This window comes from Lathyrus oleraceus, chromosome 1 (genome assembly GCF_024323335.1).
Source record: "Lathyrus oleraceus cultivar Zhongwan6 chromosome 1, CAAS_Psat_ZW6_1.0, whole genome shotgun sequence".
Taxonomy (NCBI): domain Eukaryota; kingdom Viridiplantae; phylum Streptophyta; class Magnoliopsida; order Fabales; family Fabaceae; genus Lathyrus; species Lathyrus oleraceus.
The window spans coordinates 383,862,512-383,865,167 of NC_066579.1; the positions used below are offsets into that span (position 1 = coordinate 383,862,512).

Genomic DNA, 2,656 nt, shown 5'->3' on the forward strand with positions numbered 1-2,656 from the left:
TACTCTAATGCATGCTATTGAGACCGACTAATCTAAGAGGATCGATGAGAGTCTTAGAAATTAGAAATTGATACTCATCTTTGTAATTGATACCAATAAGGACCAATAGAGTGTAAGAATTAGAGTTCTCTTAGTAGTATTAGAATTGTTAAAATCAAAAATAAAATTGATTTATTATTTTCATTAATAAATATTTGTATCTCATATTTGTCATAATCACGCGTCTCACATTTTCACTTCATAAATCACATACAATAAATACACAATATTATTCAATTGGAAAAGAAAAAAAAAATCAATGTATTCTTATAAGTTATTTAAAAAAAAAATCCTTTCAGGAAGTTAAGAAAAAGAAAAAAGATGTTAATATCAAAAATCAAGCTGAAATTCCAGATTTGATGTCAAAGATTGACTACAAGCTCTCTCTAGAGACTTCATATAACCTCAAAAAGGCACCACCGATATACCTGCACTCAAATAATAATTTTAATGAAGTAGAAGAAGCAAGTTTAATACTTGGCTTGTATATATTTGGAAAAGACTTTGTTAGAGTGAAAAGGTTTATCGGTACTAAGAGCATTGGTGAGTTAAAAACTTTCTACTACACAAAATTCTATCAGTCTGAGGATCATAAAAGATGGCGTATATATAAGGAAGCAAGAGAAACTATAAGAGGTTCCAATATGCAACAACTTTTCATAGAGCCAACACATCAACACTTTTTATCTCATTTACTCCATAATGAATCTGCGAAACATTGTTGCAATAAATTACTTGAGGTATGTACTTATTTATATTATTCACATTTTATAACATGGATTCACATTCAACTATATTGTTTGATAAAACTTGTAGGTGGTTAAGAATTTTCATAGGGGAAACTTGAAACTAGAAGAATATGTTTTTGCTTTGAAAGATTTAGTTGGAGTTGAAGCTCTTATAGATGCGGTTGGAATTGGAAAAGAAAATGATCTGACAAGTCCCACTGCAAATTCTATGAAGTCCATTAATGAAATTCTTGCAGGAAAAGATTACTCAAATCTTACACATATAGAAATAATACTTCTTCTTACATGTAATGCTCGAGTAAGTAAAACTCGAGAGAGTGGTCTTTTTTGGAGAGCTGTTTGGCCTCGTTTACTGGCGAAAGGTTGGAGTAAAATTTCTAAAGGTTGTAGTATAGTTTTTGGTGTCCCTGGAGTTGAAGGAGTTTCAAGGAAACTAGTGAAGGGAATTCATTATTTTGATTCTATTAAAGATCTACTCGCTGAAGTTGCTTCACATCCTGAACTAATCAAAGATCCTGTGAAAGAAACTGCTATGGTGAATCAAGTGTTTGGGATGAAATTTGATGATCCTGATGTTGTTAGGGTTTCAGCCTTGGAGGATCACTTCAGGAATCATGTTGTAGAAACTGTAAGGAAGAGTAAAAGAAACACAAAACCGTCGATGAAAGCACTAGAAGCTGTTGTTGATAAGATGGAAGAGGTGACAAGTAGCAAGAGGATGCGAAGGTAAACTTCACCATGCAGACACCAATCTGATAAAACTCTATATTGTAGTTTGATTTGCTTTTTATCATTATGATTATAAATATCCTTAAGATTATATATTTATCTCATTGTTAATTTTGTCAATGGATCATGCTTGTACACTTGGATAAGATTGTTTGATTTATGCATGTTGTTTGGACAAGATTGTCTTATTTATGCTTGTGTGAGGAATTATAATTTATACAATTGCTTTGATCCTACTATCTAGTACAAGTTTGAGTAAGAAATTTCATATTATTGGTAAAAATGTAGGTACAATGATATATAAAAGTAAAAATATCCACGATGGTTTTAAATGGCAGGTGTGGTGGCAAATGTTGTTGTTGTGACACACATTGCAGCAGTTGTAATAATTGTAATTATAGTTGTTGAAATATGCATAGCAGCCATTGTAAGTGTTGCAATTATGTTTATTGTGATTGTTATGACACACATTGTGACTATTGTAGGCGTTGCAATATCAATTGTTGTGATACACATCCTAGGTGTTGCATGTGTTGCAATTGTGGTCATTATGAATTTGTGACACACAATGCATTTGTGGTAGGTATAACACCTATAACAACCACAATACATATCACAACAATCACAATAACCGTCATGACAACACTTGCAAGAGCTGCAATTTGTGTCATTACAACCGCAATTGCAACAATCTCAACGTGTGTCGTAACAACCGCAATAACCTGAATTGCCATACCTACCACAAATGCACTGTGTGTCACAAATTCATAATGATCACAATTGCAATTGTGATTATTGTATTTGTTGCAACATGCATTGCGGTTGTTGCATGGTTGTAATTCCTATCAATGCGATCATTACAACACACATTCCGCGTGTTGAAATTATCATCATTTTGGTTGTTGTGACACACATTACGGATATTGCACATGATGCAATTGTGGTCGTTGTGATTTACGCGACATGCATTGAAGCTGTTGTAGCATGAATATAAATTGAGATACATTTGAAATAAAACACCGAGAACTACTAAAAATAAGATTTTTCACTAGATCGAACTAAGATTGTGATTTGAGATTCTAAAATTTTAATTTTTAGTGGAAAGAATCTGCAACGATAATAATGCATATACAAATGTT

The 2,656-nt window shown here is 32.4% G+C and overlaps 1 protein-coding gene across 1 annotated transcript in view; it reads left to right on the forward strand.

Annotated features, from left to right (window-relative positions):
- LOC127115792 (uncharacterized) overlaps positions 1-1,715 on the forward strand; it is a 2,271-nt gene extending 556 nt beyond the window's left edge. Inside the window, exons 3-4 of the mRNA XM_051047244.1 lie at positions 339-779; positions 856-1,715. Of these exons, the coding sequence (XP_050903201.1) occupies positions 339-779; positions 856-1,518 (1,104 nt within the window). The 3' untranslated portion in view covers positions 1,519-1,715. The remainder of the gene's footprint in view (positions 1-338; positions 780-855) is intronic.
- Positions 1,716-2,656: the final 941 nt, after the last annotated feature.